This window comes from Cricetulus griseus, chromosome 5 (genome assembly GCF_003668045.3).
Source record: "Cricetulus griseus strain 17A/GY chromosome 5, alternate assembly CriGri-PICRH-1.0, whole genome shotgun sequence".
NCBI lineage: Eukaryota > Metazoa > Chordata > Mammalia > Rodentia > Cricetidae > Cricetulus > Cricetulus griseus.
This window is the reverse complement of record NC_048598.1, coordinates 90,314,873-90,338,944: the sequence shown is the minus strand read 5'-3', so window position 1 is coordinate 90,338,944 and position 24,072 is coordinate 90,314,873. Positions and strand designations below refer to the sequence as shown.

The following is a 24,072-nucleotide window of genomic DNA, read 5'->3' as shown; positions in this document are numbered from 1 at the left end:
TTGTCTCATCTTCGTGCCAAGAAAGCTTCCTCCCTCCTTTCATTCTGACACCAGGAGATTTGGGGAAAACAGTATCCACAGTGACTGTCCAGATGCTTTCAAAGGTGTTGAAGGCATTGTACGAGCCTGACAGCGCGAGGTCTCCCACTCACATTAACAAATTCTCCAAACCAAGGCAGTGTCTTCCATTGTGCCCTGCTGGTGAGAACAGAGATGAGTTGCCACTGCAAGGGAAGCAGGGAGTCACAGTCCAGAAAATTCCAATGAGCATGACCCAGATGATTCAAAAATAAAAATAAGCCATGAAAAAAGTCCGTCACTGTAACCAGACAAAGAGGAGGGGGGCTGGGATCTTGTAAAGGGAGACCTCTGTCCTCCAATCTGGGGCTCGAGGCCACTGCATTGGTTGTGTTCCAGAACCTACTTCTAAATGATTGACATATGTTTACACACAACAGCCTTATAGGGTTGACACTATTATTATCACCCCAAGTTTTTTGGATGAAGAAATTGAGGCATAAGAGGTTAAGTAAGTTACTCAAAGTAATTCAGCTTGTAAGAAGCAGGATGCGATTGAAGCCCAGACAGCTGGGATCAATACCTACAGACTTAACTGCAGAGCCACATACCCAGCCCTGGCTCTATGAGTCCAGTGAAGAGTAACAAGATCCTAACATGTATCAACACCGAAATCACAGGCTGAAGAGATGGCTCAGCAGTTAAGACTGCTCTTCCAGAGACCTGGGTTCATTTCTCAGCACTCACATGGTGTCTCACAACTGTCTGTAACTCCAGTTCCAGGGGATCTGATACCCTCGTCTGGACTCTGTGGACAGCAGGCATACAACATGGTACTCAGACATACATGCAGATGAAACAAGCATACACACAAACTAATAGTAAAAAACAAAAATTAAGCTAAGGTAAGCGTAGCAAACCACAGCAAAGAGGAAGGGCTTCCAGGCAACTACAAACAGCTTTGTTTTGCTACAAGCCCAGGAAGGAATGCTTTGTCTTGACCCATCAGAGATGCAACACTATCACTTTGAGTAGAGGAAAGGGTAGGAAGACTAGACCTTGGACTAGAGTAGATATGATTGGCACCATGGAAAAGACCCATCATCCTTCAATATACTCTAGGGCAGAGTTTCCCAGTCCCGTACCGTGGGGTTGAGTTGCACATGCAGGGGGACGAGTCTCCATTTCTGAGAATCAAGGTCATGTGATCCCGCTTAGGTGGATGGTGGCATCTGCTCCAACAAATACCATCCTAGACTCTGAAAACTTAGATTGCAGAGTTGCTCAGAAGAAACAGGCGTGTGGCTCTTTCATTGAAGAGTTACCTGTAAAAGAACCCCTGCCATGACAGGAAATGGGCGAGAACAATATTTTAAGTATTACACTCTTCAAAAGGTCCCGTGGGACTCAGGTGCCATGAAGACGGGAAAGCTGTATGTGATCACCCAAAATGACAGGTCTGAAAGGACCTATCCCCTTACAGTTTACACTAGAAGATGGTAGGGGGAAATGGCATCCAGCAGTCTAATTAATAGAAGTCACAGGAGCTCCTGTGTGTATCTGGATACAGAAAAGAAACCCAGAAGTCAGGGAGGGCTCCTATTAGGGCCCTGAGCATTTAAGGCTCTTAAGTTTGGTGGCTGTGGGGATTAAACACTGTATGTTTATTGAGCAGGTAATGGGACAGGGTGTGCTATTTCAATAGTATATGCAATGTATGCCAATCAGGCCAGGGAAATTAGCATTGTCATGTCTTCATTGTTTCTCTGTGTTTGGAGCCTCTGTGTTCCTTCTTCCTAGTTATGATTTTAATAGAATGATTCTCTCTCTCTCTCTCTCTCTCTCTCTCTCTCTCTGAACTCAATCTAATGAGGAGACCTCTGGGATTACTTTTTAAGCTCTAATTTAGGTTTCCTGAGTTTTGTAGTTGAAATGTCATACTTCAGCATGAATGCCACCTCTACTTCTTGATGCTTTGTCAAAAGTGTGCCGTAGTTGATGGAAAGAAATGACACATCCACACACTACATACATGAGCAGACTAAAGAAACCCTAAGGGTACCAGTTCTCTGTGGTAAGAGTGAGCATTTCAGAGCAGGTATCTGTACCATTCTTCAAGTCATCTGCTCAAACATCTGCCAACACTAGAAAGGACGTCATAGTCTTGCAGACAGGGTGAGTTCAATCATATCACACTGTGGCCCTTTCTCACTCAGGTGTTGTTTCATGGATCACCAAGAGCTGACACAGATATTGGCATGTAGGATGGTGGCTCTCAAATGTGTTTGGTTATGACTCATAGCAAGACATCTTTCATAGGCCCATTCAAATGTTCATCAGATTCATGTAACACATTTATTGTAATGCTCTGAATTCCAACAGTTGCTCAGGATACAGGAGAGTCTACAAAGAATGTCATGGTTTGAAATCCTTGTTGTCATGACATTATAGTCTATGGAAAGAGGCAGACAAGGAAGGACTAAAGCATTTTGTGTTACATGGTGATAAAGCTAGAAAAGAAAGACATGTCAGGGAAGGCCAATATGAAGGATTGGGAAGGAGGGGTTAGAATTTGAAACAGGAAGACCACATTGAGTCTCATGTGGCATTGAACCCAGTCTGTTAGGAGAAGGGTTATGGGGAGTGGAGGAGAAAAAAAAAAAAAAACAAAACAATCAGCAACACTGATGTACTGAAAGTAGCCTTAGACAAAGTGCACTCTGGTACCATCCTTGTCACCCACCCTATCTGAGCCGTTTCCTTCCTTGTAAGATGAAAGGGATCTAAGTAAGCCTTGTTAGGTTCCTTTGTGGTGCTGGCACTTCTCAAGCATGGCTGGAAACTGCAATTTCTTATTGCTCAATCTGGGCAGGGCTCTGTGTGTGGTGTGTGTGTGTGTGTGTGTGTGTGTGTGTGTGTGTGTGTGTGTGTGTGTTGTATGTATGGGGGTTGTTTTATAGATACCCTATATAATGGTGGAGCAAAACTTGATAAACATTCATACCCTAACTGCTAAGAATATACTCCCAACATTTCTTCCTTGCTCTACTCCGTTTCACTTTTTAAATGCTGGTTGTACTCAACTATATTGATTTCACTACCCACTAATGGGGCTTGGATAACTGTTTACAGACATTTAGATCTTTGGGGCTATGAAGCAAGTTTTGGCATTTAAAAAAAAAAAAAGAAAGAAAAGAAAAACCAAGAGCATACACACAGAAATACAAAGCAGGTGACTCCCCCCTTGAGTTTTGCTCAGTAGCCCATGAAGCCCACAACACCCAGGGCTTTCTGAGCTACCTGGCAGCTCAGCCTGAATCCCTGCTCTGCCCCTGCATCCAGTAACCATAATCCCAACAGCACCAATGCTTGCCTTTCTTATCACTAGAATGGAAGCAACAGCCATGAGAAGTAAATCAGAAGATGGGCATGTCAGGGCTGGTCAAGTAAACTTTCTGCAAATTGGTGATGGTGACGCAGCAGGCAGAAGAAAGCCAGAAAGGACAGCTTCACCCTATGTGCCTCCAGAGTCCAGAATGCTGGAGAGACAGCTAGCTGTTCTGAATGCCAGTGGTTATCTTAGCAGTAAATGTCACAGGAGGAAAAGTGTCTGCTTCTAAACTCTGCTTCTGTCAGCTCCCTCACATCCCTAAACCCTCTCTCCTCCCTCCTCCAGCAAACTGTACGGAAATGGATTTGAAGAAGTACAAAGCCACGCATTCAATGGGACGACGCTAATCTCGCTGTAAGTATATGCTTATTTCCCTGGCTCGTGAATAAAAATGAAGTATTACTCTGGCTACCAGATCACATTCAATCTTCAGCAACTAACTCAGGGCAAAAATAAACTTTCAAGTGGCTAGTCCTCCGAGTTGCACGAGTGTTACTAGGCAACCGGCTGGCTGGAAACCCCAGAGCACCCTGATTTCAAAGACAGAAGCAGCCTCCATGAATTGAAGTTGACAGTTTGTTGAAATATTCAACACCCTAGTTTGTGCCTCCTCCATCTTGTAGCTCCCCTCTCTAGCCCCCTTGTATAGGTTGATGGTGTGTTAGAGGAAGGATATTTCGGGAGACTTTTCCCCCAGACCCCAATGCAGGGAAATGGGGTGACACCATTTATCAGCCTAATCAGCCACCGCAGCTTCAGTCACCCACATCCCTCCTGCTCTCCTCCGGGTTCTTCCACACTTCAGTCCAGGGTGGGGATGTGTGGTCCCTCACAGTAAAGGATGAGGCTCTGCCCACTCAGTAGTCATGAACAGCAAAACCTAAGAGCTCCTGAAAAGCTAAACTGAAGATAAAGTTAATGAAAATAAACAACAAAGCTTTTAAAATAAATGAGTTAGTAGTCGGTGTGGTGGCATGGAGCAGGGAGAGGCTTGCCCCCAAGCCTGACTACCTCATGGAAGGAGAGAACTGAGTCCCAGAAGTTGTCCTCTGATCTCCACACACACGCCATGGCACGGGCATGTTTTCCCTCACACATAGATATGTGGATGGATGGAGAGACAGAGAGATGATAGATATACATAGATAAATGAATAAATAAATGTAACAAAACACTTTAATAAAATTGTGTGACACATGATCTATGCCAATAATTCACAAACATTAACACATGTAAGAATCACCTGGGGATGGTGAAAGCAGCCTCCTAAGCCCCACCAACACTGGCTTTGCCTCAGGGAACCTCAAAAGCACTGAGAATTTGCACTTTTAACAAGCCCCCAGAAGACCCTGATACATCAAGGTCTTAAGCTAAGTGGCTCAGGTCGATATAATATGCTAATTATTTTTAGCTATGGATCTTAAACCGAGGAGCCCCACTGTGCTGATATCATAATGTCATTATGTCATATGTCATAGGGTCATTATAGCTGGGTCTGGACTCCAGCTCACTATTTATCAACTTGCATCACCTTGAATGAGTCAGCCTGCCCAAGCCACGGTGTCCTCCTTCATAAGGCAAAGCTGTCAGTAGACTGACATTGAAGATTGACCCAACAGAATGAAAGGGTCTACTTTGCACCCTTAGTACTTGGTTCAATGCCTGGTACTAAGTGCTCCTTGATTAAGTTTATTCCATGATTCATGTGAACGAAAGAATGAAGATTTTTATGCACTCAGCTCAGGGTCTAGGTCCTACCAAGTACTGAAGAAATGGGGGTTGTTTCTTCACATTGTCTTGTTGACTTGACAGTTGCATATAAAGAGTTCATTAATAAGAACCCCGAGATTAGGTGGGAAGCATCCCAGCCTCTCTGGTCCACTCCCAGATGCCCTCATTCCATCATTCACTCAACATTATTCATCAGACTCGCCTGAAGGGCATGTGCTGTATTACAGAAGAGATGCAAGCGCGAGAGCTGTGAGCTGAAGGCTTTACCCACAGGGGTTCACAGCATGGGAAAGGCAGCTCCAAAAGGTGTGTGAACTGTACCTAATGCATGACTCAAACAGAAGGCAAGGTGGTGTGCCTGCCCTGAGTGCAAGCAACTCCTCCAGGATCTCAGAGGCAGGGGAAGGCATTACAGAACATGTGCAGTGGGGGTGTGGGCTTTGAGCCAGGCTAATGTGGACATGCAAAAGTAGAAGGGAAATGTGTCCCAGGCAGGGGCCAGAAAGATGGATGGTGCATAGATGGTGCATTCAGACTGGCAAATATCAGAACTTTTGGAATGTGAGGGTCAAAGCAAGATAATGTTCTTCCATTAGCAGAAAGGACCAAGGCTGGAGGAGCAGGACAGGGCTGAGGAAGAGATACTGGAATCTTCCCAAGAGAGATGGGGCCAGAAGTCCTTTGGGACTTCAGCCACCTAGATGTGGGCTGTGATTGTTCCTGGTGCACAGCCACTGAGAATGTACATCTCAGAGCAGTCAGATGAGATTGTGAAGAGAACCATTTGGAAGGAGCCTTACTCTTGCTTGGTATGTGGCTTTTGACAACTGCTGAGGCCTCCAAGGTCACAGCAACTCAGAGAAAGATAAAGCACAGGCTGCACTGTAACCCAGTAGCCTTGGACTTGCCAAGGAGGAGTGTTTTAATCCTCCCCCAGCTGCCTGGTAGCAAGTTCTTGTAAACCCAACAGGAGGGACCCAATCCATTAAGTCACAGGACAAAGGGTTTCGACAAATGGCCGGACAGGACAAACAGGCAAAGCCAAATAGCAATTTCAGAATTTCACCAAGGACACGCATCTTTCTTCCAGTTTGTTTACCCCTCCCTTTCCCCTCTGCCCTACCACACCATGTACACAGCTCAGTCTGAGTATGTGTATAAGCGGCTCTAGGGGTTGATGTGAGGCGCAAACCTGACTAACGCAACTGTCTTTCCACACAGGGAGCTAAAAGAAAACATACACCTCGAGAAGATGCACAGTGGAGCCTTCCAGGGAGCCACAGGGCCCAGCATTCTGTGAGTACAGGGGTGCAGCCTCCTCTCCGACACAGTGCACCCTAACAGCCCTGTCTGGTGGCCAGTCACATCACTGGCAGGCTGCCAGCATCTATAGCTGAAAAGGACCAAATGTGTTAGTGTTGTGGTACTGACATGAGACACTGCCTATGACCAAACCCAGTATTTGTAGGGGGTAGCAGCAGGTTTGGTGTGTCTTTCTCTCATCTACTGAGGGTCCCTCTGGATGTGCAGCATAACTCCAGTCTCCATGTGTTACTGCTATCGCTGTCTGTGCTTTAGTGTCTGTCTTCTCTATTAATTTAATTCCTCCATTTTATTGGGATATAGGCATAGTGGATTATGGTTTACCACCATGGCCTCATTTGATTTCAGTAAAGAGCCTGTGTCCAAATAAGATATTCTGAACTCCTAGCCCCCCCCCCAAAAAGACATCAACATGTAAATTTGAGGGTCCATAATTCAACTAGTAACATCAAACCAGGTGTGACTTCATGTGCCCATTCTGACCTGGTCCACCCCCAGCCCTTGGCTAGCCATGGCTGAGATGCTGCAACCAGGGTCTTCCTACAGTAATGGAAGGAGTGAGCCTTCAACCCTCCGTGAACAGGGGTTCACTGGAAGGGCTTGTTCCAAGAGAACGCTTCTCCAAGCAAAGCTGAGAGACCGTGAGTAAAAGCACAAACACATGGAAAGCAGTTTAATAGTGTGACCATTTAGTAAAATCATAATAGCACATTCTATCTGGGGACTGATGGCTTCCCCAGCCATGTGAGGTGCTGATTTTATATGTGACCACTCAAAAAACAAATGGCAGCAACCTCCACGTCTAAGAAGAGTCTGGAACCTGATCACTAACTATCCATAGAACTATACAGTAAACCAGCAGGCACACAGAAGCAGGAGGGAGGCCTGGGGCCTGGGGCCCTTGTGGCAAAGTCTCCTGCTTCCACTGTTCCCCCAGGAACCTGTACCCTTGTGCCCTGTACCGTTCCACTCCCACTCACCTTTCCCTCCCTTCGCTACTGATCCCTCCGTGTGTGGAGCCCTGAGCCTCACATGGGGGCAGTCAGTTGAAGAGGATGTGCCGCCTGGAAAGGTTAGGGCATTAGCCACTTAGAATATGAGCAGGATTTTAATACAAAAACTGCCACCAACTCCCTATTCCTGAAGTTTTGTATGTCTGGGGGTTTTCTTAGATTTCTGCCTTGAGTCTAGGAAAGCCAAAGAGCTTTGTTTGAAGGCCTGGGCCTTTTGCACAGTTGTGCTAGCCTGGCATGATGCTTACTTGCTGCGGATGGACACATCCAATTGGTTATTAGAGCATGTGTGCAGTGCTTCCTGGGTAGATGATGGCTAATGCCACACGCAGCTCTTCATAGGGTGGTTCGCCTGCACTTTGTGAAAACCTCCCCTGCAGCATTGATCAGACAAAGACTGAGGCATCAAAGCTCTCTGACTATCCCCTCCCCCGCCCTCAGGGCAAAACACAAAAGCTTGATGTCACCTGTGTGCCAGCTATCTTAGGAAGCAAGCTGTTGGTTTTTGAAAAAATGGGAGAGGGCAGGATGGTGGAAGGGATGGAGGGTAGACAGAAAGAGGGAGAGCTGGAGGAAGGCAGTCAGAGATAGAGGGGAATCAGGAGAGAGCAGAGAGAAATGCAGAAGGTACACGGAGTCACATTCAACCTTGACTACAACAGTGGGGTGCCCATGAGACAGAAACCCCAGAACAGTCCTCGGGAACTCAGATCAGTAAGAGTAATTGGAATGAAGACTTAAAGGGGAAACAAAACGGTGGGAAGATTTCTCAGCCCCTCGAGGAGGACTGCTGAAGAAAATGTGTAAAATTAGTCAATAAAAGGCCTTTCTCCCCTTTGCGGTATAGGGATATATCCTCCACCAAATTGCAGGCCCTGCCGAGCCACGGGCTGGAGTCCATCCAGACGCTCATTGCCGAGTCCTCCTACTCCCTGAGAACACTGCCCTCCAGAGAAAAGTTCACCAGCCTCCTGGTTGCCGCTCTGACTTACCCCAGCCACTGCTGTGCTTTCAGGAATTTGCCCAAGAAAGAGTAAGTGGACAGCACAGGCCGCTGTGGGGAAGCCGAGATCTCGACCTAGCCCCGTGGTCCTTTCCTGCTGCTCTCAGGTAGACAAAAAGAAAACGAGCTGCTCCTCCTTCTGAGGAACTGCCGAATAGACAGACAAAGCACCTCTGCAGCCATTGCAAAACAGTGTCAACAAAACCAAACCAAACCAGCCTGTTCTAATTCTTAGCAGGAAACATCATTTACCCAATTAATCCTTAACTTAAAATTGTCAATTTAAAACATGGTTTCGTTTGGGGTTTGGTTTTGCTTCTTAACTATTTGTCTCCTATGGAAAGCATAGTCCATTTTGGAGCAGAAACTTAGCTCCTACAGATTGGTTAGTGAGCAGTCTGAAGGGAAGGGCAGGAGCCACTGGCTGCTCTGTGTCCAGCAGAGGGCGCCTGACGGCTTCACTGAACTCCAGGGGTGTTGGGGGTGTGGTAGGAGGTGGGGTGGGGTTGAGAGAGGTCAAGGGTCAGAATTTCTTACAGGGCATCGTTTTTCCAGAGTTCTCTGAGAGTCATCATTCTGGATGGCAACCTAGTAAGTGTCACATGTATTAATCAAAGAAAAGGCACCGGCTAACTTTTTAAGTGTGTGAAGTAGGTTTGTGACACTTCCTGCGCTCTAGCTCCTCTGTCTCAGGCTTGTTTGTTGTCACTGCAGGCCTTGATGTGTTCTGTTGTTTTCACAACTCCCAGTGGGGAAAAAGCAGTGCTCTTCAGAGTCCTCCCTGCAGCCTGCAGAGACTGCTCAATCAATTAATTAGATAAGGCACTGCAGGGGGACACCAGGCTGTAGCTGGCTTTGTTTGGAATTAACCTATTTATAGCTCATCAACTAGCCTGTACTGTGTGTGTGTGTGTGTGTGTGTGTGTGTGTGTGTGTGTGTGTGTGTGTGTGTGTGTTGAGTAAGTAGAATCAGTTCAACCTAAAGATTTGAGGCAGCCGAGAACACAAAACACTTGCTGTGTTTAAAGAGCTACACCATTTTGGGAGGGGTAGGTGGTGGTGAGGATCTCATTATGTAGACAAGGGTGGCCTCAGACTCACAGAGATCCACTTGCCTATGCCTCCCAAATGCTGGGATTAAAGGAGGGTGCCACCGTGACTGGCTCGAGTTCTACACGATTAACTGAGCTTCCGAGGACTTAAATTGAGCACTAGCCATGTTGCAGGTTTGAAGACAAGAAGGATGAGATGTCGTCTCAGCCCTCACAGAGCAGACAGGCAGACAGACAACTATGTCAGTGGATGTTGTAACAGAACAGAGAACAGGACAAAATGTCCAAGGGCTGTAGAGGAGTGTCTATGGCTCATGGGAGACTTCCTAAGGGAGATGACTTTTGCTGAGCCTTTAAGAGAAGGCTTGGACAAAATATGCCAAGATGGAAGGACTGGTGTGGAAGCTCGGGGCAAGAGACACTAGAAGATGAATGCTACTCAAATCAAGCATGGGAAGATGTAGGCACACGCAGGAAGATGAGTCAGGAGAGAAGAGGCCCCAGGGAGTGGTGGGCTTTGAGTACCAGCCCTAGATTAGCAAGAGGATGAGGAGCTGCAAGACTTCTAAGTGAGACTATGCAAATTTGCTTTTGGGAAATCTCAATAGGGCAGCAGTGATGTGATGACCTGAAGGTGGCAAAGCTGATAAAGAGAGTCCCCAGACAAGGGTGTTGCTTGGGATAAGGCTGGTTCTGTGGCAAAGAGGTCACACTCCTCAAATTACTGACACATGAATGTTTAGTTCAAAACCTTTTGTTCCAGAGGAGAGGAAAAGACCACCTCTAGGTAGAAAGAGGGTTATGGAATTATGACTATCTAAGCTTGATGTGAAGGTCACCACTCACAGGCTGTCCTGACAGAGCTTGGGAAATCCACTAATTCACAGGTACTTCTGTAACTAGAAAGCCCAAAGCCTTAGAGGCCAGTGAAGATGAAGACCTGAGGTTGGCTCTGTGGGATTTTGGTGCAAATTGGGGCTCCCTGGAGATAATGCACATGGCTGCCTGGGCAGAGCCCTGTAAGACATTCCTAGTTAACTGTGAAGATAGAATGGCTATCACACCATACTATTATTTGAAGGCCAAGTTCCTAGTAACTGTGGACTTGGCAACATACCTCCATCCAGTATCCCCATCAAATGCCAAGTCAGAATACCCCCATTACACACTTACACAGGGTCAAGGGACATTGTCCACGTTTATAAACTTATAATACTGCCTCAAATAACAAAACGATTAGTCAAATTAGGCCATTTGGTCAAATCATCCTGGCACCATGCCCCATCTTTCTACCATGACCACAAGGACTTGTTTCCTAGATGCAGTATAACGACAGCACAGAGGCATGTCCACTTTGGGCCTCCTCATCTCTCCTCCTTCTCAAGGAAGACTGAGGCACTGGCAGCAGCTCCCATACCCTCATGTCTAAACCCCCCTTAGGTTTGGTCCCTACGCACCATCCTTCTTCTGTCTCCCTGTCATGTCCCCTTTTCCTAAGCCAGAGTCCCCAAAGGGGAACAGAAGGGAACAGCCACGAAACCACAAAAGCTGAAGGCCTAAAATCCACAACAGCCACATCCAGCTCCACAGAATCCTGACAGAAAGACTACCAGTTACGATTCAAAGCCATGAATGCCAAGTGGTTAATCAAGGCCAGTAAGAGGGAGAGGAGTTGGTGAGGAGCGAACTTGAACATACCACAAAAGGGAGCTTTTAATAAGCATTGAGAAACCCACGATTCAATACCACAACTTTACGTGGGTCCCCTCCCCCTGGAACCCACACAAAACACTCAGCATTCAAAGCATTTTCTCTAAGCTGGAGACAGGAAGAATTTCAGTCAGGACAATGGCGCAGAACACACTGAGGGTGTGATAGGTAAAGAATGTGGACGAGTGAGGCATAAATAGCCATGATCAGGCCAACGGATCAAAAGCTCAATGGCTTGTTTTTCCGCCTCTTCTCTTTCAGGCAGAATTTTTCATTTTCCATTTTTGAAAACTTTTCCAAACAATGTGAAGGCACAGTAAGAAAACCAAATAATGAAACGCTGTAAGTATTCACATGCAGACACTCGGGAGGCCACCTCTTGTTCGGTGGGCACCTTATTGTTGTTTGCTGCAACGATTTTCTTTTGATAAAAAGTCTTGGTGAGTGGATGTTTGCAAGGTGTTTTTCTATAGCTTAAAAATGGGAATGTTTTTTCTTTGCAAGTGACGGTTAGTTGTACATGCTATCTTAGCTGTTTTTTTTTTCTTTAAAAAAAAAGCAAAAGGAAATGAAGAGGTCTCTTTTAAGAATATAACAAAGCTGTTACTGTATATGTTAATGTGTGTAAAACTGCAGTTTTATTTTCAGACATTTGGGTGTCACTGAGAGATTCTGTAAATGAGGACTTCATCTGAAGTAGCTGGCACTAGTCACATAGTTGTAAAGGCAAACTGACTGCAGATATAGCTTTAACAGCAGGTAGCTCCCTTTAAAGATATTTGGACCAACTTGACCAGTGTGCGCCTGAGAGTGGTATTACTCTTCCATGTGTGTTCCTATGTGTGCAGACACACATGCATGTGCTTGCATGGGAGACCAGGGCTTACCTTGGATGATGTTTCTCAGGAGCCGTCCACTTTGTGTTTTTGAGACAGAGTCTCTCCCTGACACCTCCAGCTCACCAGTTGGGCTAAGCTGACTGGCCTGTGAGCTGGAAGGGACCCTCTCGTCTCCACTTCCTCAGCACTGGATTTTTTTTTTTTTTACAAGGGTTCTAGGGATCCATCTCAGTTCCTCATGCTTGCACAGCAAGCATTTTACTGGTAGCGCCATCTCCCCAGCCCCTTAACATTAATCTTAATGTCATCATTACCATACACTAGATGGCAGCTACATGTCTATTCTACTGACTGATTCTAACATTTTCCTGCTTTAAATGCTGGCTGCCCTGGCATTTCCCTTACCTTCAACTGTAAAAGAGCATGCCTCAGAAGACAAGCCCCCATGTCCCTAAGCCACGTTTATTATCATTCCTCCCCTGTGCCCTGGAGGATTACAAAACCAGACGCCCTTCTCAGACACTCTGAAAATCTCCTCTATTTCCTCTTGTCCTCTTGCCACCAATCTCAGAGTATGGTGGAGGCAACATGTGATGTGACTGGGAGACCTCGGACCTGAGGTTATCTCAAAGTTGGGTGTGACCCTTGGCAGTAATGTTTTTGCATCACAGAGTTTGACAGGTACCTTTTGGGGGGCAATAGTTCTGGACCACACTTATATACATCTTTCTTTCTCAATAGAGAGCGACAAAAATGAGACGACTTTCAGAGCCAGAGTGAATGGCACTGTCAAGACATCACACAGGAGGGATGCCAGCCTGTCTCCTCTCCCTTTCTCTATAGCCTATCTAGCCTATAATATTCCTTTCCTCACGCATCCCTCGTTGCATCTCAGTCTCCTTCTGTAGGGCTCCTCTGCAGTCATGGGGCTTTATACTTAGAAACAGAAAACCGTTTCTAATTGCATTCAGTTGTGGTGCCAAGGGTGCTTATGGGGAGAGACTTAATCCACCCTCAGCAACCTCCACCAACCCTGCCCCAGCCTTTCTAAAAGAACATCGCCTTTGGGTTTGCTATGGTGATGCTGTTTTGAGACAAGGCTCCCGCCCTTCAAACCACCTGAAATTAATACACAGCCTAAGTTGCATTGCTCCCCATGGAAACATTTATTTTTAAAACATAGGGATTCACATAGCCTGGGCTGGCCTCAAACTATGTAGTCAAAACTTACCTTGACCCTCTGATCCCCTGTACTCTGGGACTCCAGGCATGCACTCTTGTATCTCATCTACTTAGTGCTGAGGACTAAATCCAGGGCCTCATGCATGCTAGGTGAGCTCTTACAAGCTGAGCTGTGTCCCCTGCGCTGAAAGCCTTGTCCCCAGCCCTGAAGCTGTGTCCCCAATTCTGGAAGCACCTTTAAAGAAAAAAAAGGCAAAGCTCCACCAGATAGTCATTCTAAAGCCATCCCTGAGCCTTAGCCGTTCTTCCCAAGAAAACCCAATGTTTTCACCACCGTAGCTGATCCCACTGCTCTCCTAAAACCACCCACATTTCCTCTTTGTCTCTCAATTGTCACTGGAACAGTCATTACTTCTGCCCCCTAAGCCAGTATCCCTAAGTCACACTCCCTAACATAGCCACCAGAACCTGCCTTTGTCAGTAGGCATGACATTGCCCTTGGGCACCAGTGGAGGAGAAAATCTGCCAGACAGACACCTGGCAGGGCAAAGACCAATGAGGGAGGCAGGAGGAACATGTGGGACCCCTTACTTCTATGTGTTCAGAAATAATGGCAGAATGCTTAGAAGTTCTAAATTAGCACCTCAAACAGTTGTGATGATTTGACAAGGGGAAGAGTAAAAGAAGTCAACACAACAATGGTTGGAATACTTTTACCCAGTTTTGTGCTACTATTTATTATGAGGCATCTTCAGGACCAGCTTGAAATGTAGATTCTGGGGCTCCTTGCCTCTGGATTTTGATGTGTTTTAAACAAGCACCCTGGTAGTTCAGAAAGACATTGATCCACCCGACCACACTTTGGAAACCACCAACTCAGAGATGATAAAGATCTCTGAGCTTGCATGTGAAGGCCAAATCCTGCCACTGTCCCCACAAAGGACCTTGGGCATATCCCCACCTTCTTTAATCTTGGCTTCCTGTCTAACAACATGAGGAATTCAATCAGATGATCTCCAAGCACCAGTGCTAAGAAGGATTAATTTCCTTAGTAATTTTTTATAACCATCTCCTCCTGGAAAACTAACAGCAAGCAATTATATTGATGTCTATGATGTAAAAACTAAGTGTGTTGCTTTAAAGTTATTTAATAATAACACAGGTAAGGTTCCAATGCTGTCCTTTGTGTGGTCACAGACCTTCCCCTTCTCTACTATTTTCATGTCCTTTAAAAGAAAAATCTATGTATTCCCATCAGTACTGAATGCCTCAGATATATTCTCATTAACTCAGTGAATTAGGTACAGCTTCCAAGTATAGAACGTGAAAGATCTTGAGGGTAGGATACTTTTTAAAATATATTATTCTTTGGGAATTTCATGTAATGCAGTTTGGTCATATTCACACCCACTCCTCCCCCAAACTCTTCTTACATCTACCTCTCATCTCTCCACCTCGTCTAACTTCATGTTCTTTAAAAAAAAAAAAAAGAAAGAAAGAAAGAAAGAAAGAAAGAAAGAAAGAAAGAAAGAAAGAAAGAAAGAAAGAAAAGAAAGAAAGAAAAAGAGAAAGAAATCTTATTGGTCCAGTGCCTGTACACTCATAGGTACTTACCAGGAACCACACTCTTTAAATAAAGAAAACTGACTCTCCCTTCCCCGGAAGCCGTTAACTGTCAATAGGTCTTCAAGAGTCTGGGCTCACTCCATACAGGATTGTTAACCGGCCTGATCTTGTTCAGATCTTATGCAGGCAACCAGAGCTGTTGTGAGTTATGAGGGCAGCCATCCTGCAATATCCAGAAGATGCCATTCATCCTGGTCCTCTCCAAGCTCTGGCTCATAAAATCTTCCCACGCCCTCTTCCATGATGGTTCCTGAGTCTTGAGGGTGAGGTGGATAGATGTCTCTTCTGTGGCTAAGCACTCCTCTGACACCGATTCCCTGCCTTTGCCCAATTGTAGGTTTCTGCATTAATCGCCATTCACAGCACAAAGCAGCTCCTTTGATGAAGGCTGAGAGCTACACTAATATATGGGTATAGAAATTGAATTTAAAAGGTAGTTTAGTACTTGTCCTCTTAGAAAAATAATAATAGTAGGCTCACCCCTGTGGCCTGTAAGCTCCACAACCATAAGTTCCTGGCCAGATTTACAGTACCAGGCATGCATTTCCTCTTGTAGAGTATACCTTAAATTCAATCAGAGGTGGTTACCCCTATAACATTTGAACCATATAACATTTGCATCCATAGGTTTATCTTTCCATACATGTCATTGTTATACTTCACAGGATTCACAGATAAGTAAGACTGTTGATGACTTGTTTTTCCCTATCAGTCTACACAGTACCTTCTAGTACTATGAAAGCTGTCTAGTACTGAGGAAGCTAGTCTCATCCTTCCTAGTGAGGGCAAGATACCTTTAATGAGAGAAACTCTAAGGTGAAATACTTGCAATGGCCTTTACAGAAAAAGACACCCATTTCTCTGACTCCCAAAAGTAGCAGGTTATGAAAAAAGTTAAAGCTCCTTAAGCCCATATCCACCATCAAATATATGCTCAAGGTTCTCATGCCCTATTAATTCCTTCCAGAACCTAGTCTAGATTTATTCACTCCACAAAAATTTATTGAATGGAGCAATAACTCTGCTAGATACCATGACTTCTGAAATAAGATCTTGATCTTGGTAAAGTTCTTGTCTTGCAAGCATGAATACCTGACCTTCAATCCCAGAACCCATATTTCCCATATTTTAAAATAGAAGAATGACAGCCAAATGTGGTTGTAGTTCCAGGGCTGGAGAGTCAGAGATAGGCCAGCCAGCTTAGCCTATATTGTGAGCTCCAGGCCAATGAAAGGCTCACAAAAAACAAAGGTGGGACTGTTACCAGAGAAATGGCATTCATGGTTTTCCTCTGTCCTACACACATACATGCATGCATGAAAATCAAGAGAAAGCCAAGGATGATGGTACATACCTATAATCCAAAACTTGGGAGGTAAGATCAAGAGTTTAAGACCAGCCTAGGCTACATGGTATCCTTTCTCAAAAAAACTAAGAGAATATTAAATGAGATAAACATATGTCATTACTTATTGGCAATATTTTTTGATAACTAAGTGCAACTCTAGCAGAAAAAAGGATAACAAACTCTTTGGAGAGTAAAACCAAAAGTGGCTTCCTTGAGGAATTTGTCTTTTGGGATTAGGGAGAATTTTCAAGAGAGACGAAGAAAAGAAAGAATATTTCCAGAAATAGGCAGAACCCAGGCCAAACAAAGCCTTCTGGTTCATTAAAAGGAATGTGGATTGTATCCCATAGAGGATGGGGACATGGAGAAGGGCCTGAGTTCGATAAGAAGAATTCAGATTTCTGTTTAGGAAAGGCCATTCCAGGGGACTGGAATGGAGAGAACTAAAATTGGATAAAGGCTGTCAAGAAAAAAAGTCAATAGAGGTGCCCCTGAGGGAGTGTGTGAGCCCGGGAATCTCAATGGGATGGGTGCTTGGCCAGCAACAGACTCACACCCTAAGGAGCGCTGGATTTCATCTTTCTTGCTATTGTCCATGTTCTTCTTCTTATAACCCTGCATTTCTAGTAATCTGCTGTTGTTTTCTAGTTTCCACTTGGAACACTGGCTCAACCAGGGACCTCAATGCAAACAAGTCCCCACTAGCTGCCGACTCCTAACGCTGCAAGCCTTCCAATCCCACTTGTGCTACTACAAACAGCTTGGTAGCAATTTCGTTAGCAACTAAATGAGATAAATAGATAAGAAAATGCCAAGAAAGGATTCTTCTAAATTTAACATGTATATATTATATCTCCAAACTTTTCCAAAGAAAATCACCCCTTGTAAACAGCTTCATTAACTCTTTATATTGGCGTGTTAAATAGATATATATTATAGCATCTAGATGACTTCATTTTCTTTTGAAAGAATTCCATCAAATGAGATAATTTAACAAGTAAACGTAAGGCTAAGGCTGTGATAACTTTGTTTTCTTTTGTTTCTTAGGCTCTAAAAGGATGATTCTTGATTCTTCTTTTAATGCTCAGAATTGTAGGAAACCTCTTACATTTCCCTCAAGCCAATGTTTGTCTTGCAGTTATTCCGTCATTTTTGAGGAGAGTGAACTGAGTGGCTGGGATTACGATTACGGCTTCTGCTCACCCAAGACACTGCAGTGTGTCCCGGAACCAGATGCTTTTAATCCCTGTGAAGATATTATGGGCTACGCCTTCCTTAGGGTCTTGATTTGGCTGATTAATATCCTAGCCATTGTTGGCAACTTGACAGTCCTCTTGGTTCTCCTGACAAGTCGTTACAAACTGACGGTGCCCCGTTTCCTCATGTGCAATCTCTCCTTTGCAGACTTTTGCATGGGGCTCTATCTGCTGCTCATTGCCTCCGTGGACTCCCAAACGAAAGGCCAGTACTATAACCATGCCATAGAATGGCAGACTGGCAGTGGCTGCGGCGCAGCTGGCTTCTTCACTGTGTTCGCAAGTGAACTTTCTGTCTACACCCTCACAGTCATCACTCTAGAGAGGTGGCACACCATCACCTATGCCGTTCAGCTGGACCAAAAGCTTCGGCTGAGACATGCCATCCCAATTATGCTTGGAGGATGGCTCTTTTCTACTCTGATTGCCACATTGCCCCTTGTGGGTGTCAGCAATTACATGAAGGTCAGCATCTGCCTCCCCATGGATGTGGAATCCACTCTCTCACAAGTCTACATATTATCCATCTTGATCTTCAATGTGGTAGCCTTCCTCATCATCTGTGCTTGCTACATTAGGATTTACTTTGCAGTTCAAAATCCAGAGCTGATGGCTACTAACAAGGATACAAAGATTGCTAAGAAGATGGCCATTCTCATCTTCACAGACTTCATGTGCATGGCACCCATCTCTTTTTTTGCCATCTCAGCTGCCTTCAAAATGCCCCTTATCACTGTTACCAACTCGAAAGTTTTACTGGTCCTCTTTTATCCTGTCAATTCTTGTGCCAATCCATTTCTGTATGCAATTTTCACGAAGGCATTTCAAAGAGATTTCTTTCTGCTACTGAGCAAATTTGGCTGCTGTAAACACAGGGCTGAACTTTACAGAAGGAAGGAATTCTCTGCCTATATTGCCAACTGCAAAAATGGCTTCTCAGGATCAAGGAAGTCTTCCCAGCCTGCCCTGAAGTTGTCCACAGTACACTGTCGGCACCCTACTGTCCTAGACAAGACTTGCCACCAAGAATGCTAATTCACTAACTGCATTATTGAATTGTACTTAGATATGTAAACGAAAAGTCTACCTGAATTAGTCACTTTAATATAATGCATTTAAGAAAAATATTTATTCTGAGACACTTTAGGAGAATTGTACTGGGTTCAGAGGGTTCCCCATGACCAGTGGTCATGAGAACTGGGCAGCCAGAACTGCCCTCTGGAACTTGATGACATAAATTTCAGGAGTGTTTCTTTTGTAATAATTTGCATGGTAATTTTGTTTGCTGAATCTAATATTAAGAAAACCTAAGGTGTTGTTTTTGCATGTCTTTGGTCTTTTTCACTTCCATCTTGTAGTTTTTGCTGTAATCCCCAAAAGCATTAGTTCATATCAGATTGGAAATTTTAAGTGGTTTTTGTGCTCAGATGTCTGATAAACACATTCAAGAGATGCAGTGTGGTAGCCATTAGCCTTCCGTGGCATGTGAAAGTTTCTTAGCCGTATTCCACGTGCATCACATATCTGACTAGCAGTGGGGGGTGGGGTGCAGATGCAAATTGTCTTCATCAGTTTAGGGAATCCTATTAGGGCCGCTCTGTTCTAGAGACTTCTGCTTCCTATTTACATTCTGATTACTTCACTCTCCATCTGAAGGTACACTTCTGCACACTTGTCTAGCCTGCAGACAATAGACACCTGGCAGGCAAGAGCACATCTCAGCCCGTTTTGCTTCCTCGTCTCCTACCTTGGGATCTTGGGAAAAACACACAATAAATGAGCCCAGCTGAAATGACTCAATCTACAAGAAAAGGTGTTTCCAGAATCTTTGCATTTTTCCCCATCCTGTACTTCTTTCATCGACACTGCACACATTACTAACTTAACATGTTTACTCGATTCACCTTAGGCTTTTGTTATTATGTATTATGCTCATGTCTTTTTCATTTAAATACTAAAATTACTACTCATATTTACATACCCATCCCCACCATTCCCTCGCCCTCCAATCCTCCTATGTTCCCCACCAACCCCCCCAACCCATCCCCCAACTCCTCCTCATCGATAGTGAGGCCCTCCACCAGGGACCTTCAAAGTCTGTCATATCATTTGGGGGTGGGCCTAGGCCCTCCTTGCTGTATCTGGGCTGCAATAGTATCCCTCCATAGGGAATGGGCTCCCAAAGTCCATTTGTGCTCTAGGGATATAAAGACTGGCTCCACTGTTTGAGGTCCCATAGACTGCCCTGGCCTCCTAGCTGGCACCCACATTCAGAGGGCTTGGTTTGGTCCAATGCTGCTTCCCCAGCTTTATGACTAGGGTCTCCATACTCTCACTAGGTCAAGTCAACTGTTTCTGTGTGTTTCTCCAGCACCATCTTGGCTCCTTTGCTCATCCATCCTCCCTCTCCACAATTGGATTCCAGGAGCATGGTTCAGTGCTTAGCTGTGGGTGCCTGTTTCTGCTTCGAACAGCTACTGGATGAAGGCTCTAGGAATGGTAACCAAGGTAGACACCAGTCTCATTATAGAGGAACGTCATCAATGGCATTTTCTCCACCACTGCTTAGATTCTTAGTTGGGGTCATCCCTGTGGATCCTCTAACATTTCCCTTGTGCCAGACCTCTCTCCATACCTGTACTGTCTCCCTCTATCAAGGCGTCTCCTTTCTTGTCCTCCTCTATTCCTCCTGTCTCAGTCCTCTTATTCTCCTCCCCCCCCCCTTTTCCCTTCTCACCTCTCCTTCCTCTCCACCCCTGCCCCGTGCTCCCACTTTGTTCAGGGGTTCTTGTCCCCTTCCCCTTCTTCGAGGGACTATGCAATCTTCTCTTGGGGTCCCCTTTGTTTCCTAGCTCCTCTGGCAGTGTGGATTGTAGACTGGTAATCCTTTGATCCACGTCTAAAAGTCATATATGAGTGAGTACATACAATGTTTATCTTTTTGTGACTGGGTTACCTCACTCAGGATGGTTTCTTCTAGTTCCATCCATTTGCCTGGGAATCCCAACACAATTCTTCACAGACCTTGGAAGAACAATACTCAACTTCATATGGAAAAACAAAAAACCCAGGATAGCCAAAACAACCCTGTACAAGAAAGGAACTTACAGAGGCATCACCATCCCTGACTTCAAGCTCTATTATAGAGCCATAGTCCTGAAAACAGCTTGGTATTAGCACAAAAATAGACAGGTTGACCAATGGAATTGAATTGAAAACCCAGATATTAACCCACACACCTATGAACACCTGATTTTCTAAAGTTATACAGTGGAAAAAAAAGAAAGCATCTTCAACAAATGGTGTTGGCATAACTGGATTCGGACATGTAAAAGATTGCAGATTGATCTATATCTATCGCCATGCACAAAACTTAAGTCCAAATGAATCAAAGACCTCAACATAAATTCAGCCACACTGAACCTCCTAGAAGAGAAGGTAAGTGGTACCCTCGAACAAATTGGTACAGGAGACCGCTTTCTGAACATAACACCAATAGCACAAACATTGAGATCAACAATTAATAAATGGAACCTCCTGAAACTGAGAAGCTTCTGTAAGGCAAGACACAGTCAGCAAGACAAAATGCCAGCCCACAGAATGGGAAAAGATATTCACCAACCCCACATCTGACAGAGGGCTGATCACCAAAATATACAATGAACTTAAGAAGCTAGCCACCAAAACAACAAACAATGCAATTAAAAAGTGGAGAGCAGAACTAAATAGAGAATTTTCAATAGAGGAATCTAAAATGGCTGAAAGACACTTGAGAAAGTGCTCAACATCCTTAGCCATCAGGGAAATGCAACTCAAAACTACTCTGAGATACCATCTTACTCCTGTCAGAATGGCTAAAATCAATTACACCAATGACAGTCTATGCTGGAAAGGATGTGGAGAAAAAGGAACACTCCTCCATTGCTGGTGAGAGTGCAAACTTGAACAACCACTTTGGAAATCAGGAAAATTGGAATCAGTCTACCTCAAGATCCAGCAATTCCTCTCTTGGGCATATACCCAAAAAAATGCACATTCATACAATAAGGACATATGTTCAACTATGTTCATAGCAGCATTATTTGTAATAGCCAGAACTTAGAAGCAACCTAGTTACCCCTCAACTGAAGAATGGATAGAGAAAATGTGGTACATTTACACAATGGGGTACTACTCAGCAGGAAAAAAAACAATGAACCTTTGCATTTTTAAGCAAAATAAAATACTTAAATATTGAAAACAATTAACATTATTTCCATCATTTGCAGTTTATTGAAAAATATATCTAGTATTTGTTACAAACTTTTTTTTACTTATTATAATCAACTCTTAAAGGACAGCCAAACTATGGGTCTAATTGCAGCACTTCTGTTTGCTGCTTCAACTTTTTTTATCGAAATCTCATTATACACCCAACATCTTGGTTTTATTTTTTCTATTTTTTATTATGTAATTTCACCAACTGAATCTTCATAAAACTCTACATAGCAGATGCCATTAATCTTATATGAGAAAAAAAAACGATTATCATTTTTGAAAGTACTGAAACTAGTAAAAGATTTACTAAGATGATTCGGTCTCAAAGCTCTCCCAAATCCTAGCCTCTTAACGATTCCCCTATCGGTAATCATGGTTTTCCAAGAGTTACTTGGGCTTGAAATCCACCAGAAAATAAGGTACATTCATGGATGGACAGACAAATAAAAATCATATAGATAGGTTTTGTTACCTAAGAGTTTAAATACATTCCTTAAATTTCCCCCAATATTGTTTTTATGGACACTTTCAAATGTATAGAAATGTTGAAGGAACTATGCAGTGACCACCCATATACCACCACCATTTACTATAATGACTTTCATACATTACTTTGCAATTATCTGTTATTTATCTGTCCATTAATGTATCCTATATTTTGACAGTTTCAAGTAATTTGCAGACATCAGACTTACACAAAAGTATATCCTGTACAACCCCATGTATATGAATCTCAGTGCTCTTACACACCAGAGTGTAATTTAATATTTATTTGCATCTTAGGTATAATTTACAAGTGGATGAATGGACACATCTTTTTTTCCAGACTTTTTTTTATTTGAATTAGAAACAAGATTATTTTACATAACAACCCCAGTTCCCTTCTCCCTCCCAGAAATGGACATATCTTAAGTGTGCCACTTGAATTCTGAGAATCACGTGTACCTGTGCAACACAAGCTTCTGTCAAGCTTCAGCACTGTTACCATTGGAGAGTTGCTCATCCTTACTGTAGAGGTGCTGATGGCCAGAGTTTTGTTTTCCAGCTTAGTGTTTGCTCTCCTAGACCCCATATAAGTGCATTTATATAACACATGGGCTTTCCCACCAGGCTTCTGGGACTCAGTATGATGTTTTTGCTGTTTATCCTTTTAACTGCTTGAAGCTGTTCATTCCTTTTCGTTGCTTGCTAATATTCTACCACAGAGTCCTCCTACTGGTGGTTATCTTGGCTATTTTCAGTTTTCAACTCCCTGTAAGCATTTTGTTAAATAAATATCCAGCCATAACCAGACTCTGCACATCCCATTTGCTCTCAATTCTTAAGTCATTATGCAAAATGATCCAGAGACAATTGTAAGTTGTTTCTTTTTTAAATCTGTGTTTTTTCCCATTTGTGACTTTTCTGCTCCATAACAAATGACTTGGTTCAGATGGAGCTATCTATCATGCTCGTTCTAGAGTCTGTCTCAGCAATACAGCAGAATATCAACTCATCATGCTACTATGTAACTACTTGATATTCTTTCTGATTCATAAATCCCAGAAACAAAACAACTCAGTAAGAAAAGAAGTAAAATAAGAAGATGTAAACCCATCATTGTAAATAAGCTCTCAGGACAGCACACACTCAAACAGTCTGAGCCTAAAGAACTCATAGATGCCCTGAAAGCCATTCATGACCTCATAGATGCTCTGAAAGCCATTCATGACCTCTTACACAGATGATGGTCTTCATTTTCTATACTCTGACTTAAGCTTTAATAAATGAAGTCGCACTTTGCTGTCTCCCTCATTCTCATACCTTCCCACCTGTAAAATCTATGTTTGAGTTGTCTTCCAACTCAGTTCTGTTCTTTATATCCCCAGTGCCATGTGTCTCTCTCAGGACATCCCCCTACTTATTCCTGGACTCTACCACAGCTACCTAACTTGTATTCACACCCAGTCTTTCCCAAGTCCTCACTGTCACACATACCAGCAGTAAACCTTCCAAAATCCTATCCCATCTCATTGTGTGCCTGCACAGAATTCCCAGGCAACTCATCAACACCTGGAGAATGTAAGTTAACCCCTGGGCTAACACTCGTAGAATGTGGACTCTGCCCTCAGACCTGCCCATCCTTTCTTCTTCTATTTTCTTCATGAAACAAAACAACCCAGTTACTCTTCCCTGAGCCGTGCTTTCCCTTGCACCTCCATGTCCGAGCCCATGGCGTTCTTACACGAGAGTGATGGATCCTTTGTCCTCTTTTCTACTTCCTTTAGAGTCCAAACTCCAGGTTTACCTACTTCCTCAAATGCTCTTCAATCTCTTCCTTTCC

The 24,072-nt window shown here is 44.0% G+C and overlaps 1 protein-coding gene across 1 annotated transcript in view; it reads left to right on the top strand.

Annotated features, from left to right (window-relative positions):
* The window catches only part of Lhcgr (luteinizing hormone/choriogonadotropin receptor), a 48,079-nt gene extending 29,552 nt beyond the window's left edge, over positions 1–18,527 (top strand). Inside the window, exons 7-11 of the mRNA XM_027418006.2 lie at positions 3,695–3,763; positions 6,362–6,436; positions 8,324–8,509; positions 11,503–11,583; positions 17,375–18,527. Of these exons, the coding sequence (XP_027273807.1) occupies positions 3,695–3,763; positions 6,362–6,436; positions 8,324–8,509; positions 11,503–11,583; positions 17,375–18,527 (1,564 nt within the window). The remainder of the gene's footprint in view (positions 1–3,694; positions 3,764–6,361; positions 6,437–8,323; positions 8,510–11,502; positions 11,584–17,374) is intronic.
* The last annotated feature ends 5,545 nt before the right edge of the window (positions 18,528–24,072 follow it).